The following is a 2,138-nucleotide window of genomic DNA, read 5'->3' on the forward strand; positions in this document are numbered from 1 at the left end:
AGCATAGCCTCCAATAACAGTTTGGCTCTGTCTCCAATGTACGGTTGAATCTGCCATGTGCTTACGTACATCATCAACACATCCCTACTCTTTGAATGTGCAATGTTTTCTAACACAGCTTTTTTAACTGATAATTCCTTGGAATACATAGACAGCAGTTCTTGAGATGTCTCATCTGTAAATATAAAATAGTCATGTATTTTACATGTTTGGTTTTTTTGCTAATATTTTTATTAATGCAGAACAAATCAGAATAATATCCACGTCATCAGAATATACAATACAATGTAAATAGCCAGCTAAGGATGTTTATATTTCAACATGGTATTCAGCATTAATGTGGATTTTCAGTGAAAATAATCAATTAAATATTACTCCATTGTTTGGTAGTCCCAGGTTCTGGTGACAACTTAGGAGAGCCTGCATTATCCTATGCCTGTTGAAAATGTAGTCATCCTGAGCTTTACATCCTGTGATTGGTTAATAGAATGTATCAAATTAACAAATTTAAGAAAACACATTGTATACAACTGCCACTGATCTACATAATGATGTACAGTACTTACAGAAATACTTAGTTGGCCATGTTTGGAAAAGGATTTGCGTTGAGCTTTTGTCAAGCGAGTCTTGCAGTCCAATGGTGGCTTTCAAATGTTTAGTCACTTTTACCATTTTCTGGACAAGCTTTTCCTTCAAGCATTAAAAAAACAGAATTAATTTTTTAGTTTAACAAAAATAAATTACCCCACCCTGTCGAGCAAGCCAATCCCTATCGGCCAAGACTAGTCAGAATAAAATTGTTCCCGAAGGAAAATTTCCCCCGGAATTTCCCCCCATGCCTTAAATGAATACTGTATAAGATTTACATAATTTATATTAATTGTTGTAGGGGAGAAGTCCAGTGAGAAAATGAAAACATGGAGGATGGTGGGAGGGGAAGTGGGAGAGAATGTTTGGGGGTCAGACAGTCTCATATTCACCTGGCCATCAAAAGCCATCTGTAGATCATAGCAGAGTTCTTGCAATCCATCTGGCATACCATCATGTTGCCTAGTAAATGCTGTTGAATTATTTGCTCCTCCTGGTAAATGAACAGCAACTGGTTCACTTGCTTCAGACTGGTAGCTGTTCGGCCCATAAACAAATAGAGATGAATTGATGTTTGGAAAAATTAAGTATTAAAAACAAAAATCCTTTCTGACAATGTATATGGTGATACTATAATTAGTTTTGTTATGTGATCTTATAAAAACAATCAATGATTAATTGCATTGTTGATATATTGTACTATGTTACTTGGCATGATTATGGTGTGCAGTGATCTACTATCCTATGGTGATGGTGATGATGATGTTGATAATACTGGTCATATTGATATTGCTGATTTTATAAACATTTATTGTAATTTCAAATGTTGCTGCTGTTGATAATGTCCCTGTAAGTTTGGGTTTTTTTTCAAAATTTAAAAAAATTTAGAAAAAAAGAAAATTATATTCAAATTTTAAATCTGAGATTACCATTTCCAGCCATAATTGTAAATGGTGGTATGCATTATCGTATGGTACAGTGTTCTCCCGAAGCCGTTTTACTGGTCAATTTTACCAGTAAAAATAACTGACCAACCAGTAAAAATTGTGTTGGTAGAATAAAAAAGCACATTATTAGGCCTAGGTTGGCTAGGCTGGCCTTCTTTCAATAAACGAACATCATTCCTTTCCAGGCCTAAGCTATGATTTCGTATTATTGTTTTTTGAAGCCATTTAACTCCACTTAAAATTGGCAATATCTCAAGTTGTGTGCGCTTAGCTGGCTCAATATGGACAAATTTACCAGTAAAAAATTTTCAATTGGGAGAACACTGTGGTATGAACCATAACTCCCCACCCCCACCCTGGAAAAAGGCCTCCCTTCCTCAATTTCAAATCCCTGGATCTGCCACTGCAGATTATGATGATGTGCACAACTTACTCAGCTTGTAGTTTACGATTGACTATCTTTTTAGCAACTGTCACTCCCGCATCATTCAACTCTTCCCACTTAAGCAAGTAGTTATGCCAGTCAGCACAGTGGTCACGTATCACTCTGGCACTTCCCTGAAGATTCTGAGCTTGTACACTGCTTTTTGATGATCGTCTGGA

General features: G+C 36.1%; 1 protein-coding gene across 1 annotated transcript; it reads right to left on the reverse strand.

Annotated features, from left to right (window-relative positions):
- Positions 1-8: 8 nt before the first annotated feature.
- Positions 9-2,138, reverse strand: LOC117102418 (cyclin-dependent kinase 2-interacting protein-like; the record flags this gene model as incomplete). Its single annotated transcript, XM_033242672.1, is given in 4 exon segments — positions 9-175; positions 567-690; positions 981-1,125; positions 1,969-2,138. Coding segments are annotated over 4 exon segments (606 nt in total), but the record flags the coding sequence as incomplete, so codon positions are not given.

Source organism: Anneissia japonica, unplaced genomic scaffold, assembly GCF_011630105.1.
Source record: "Anneissia japonica isolate Jap-2015-1 unplaced genomic scaffold, ASM1163010v1 scaffold189307_len2138_cov125_single, whole genome shotgun sequence".
NCBI lineage: Eukaryota > Metazoa > Echinodermata > Crinoidea > Comatulida > Comatulidae > Anneissia > Anneissia japonica.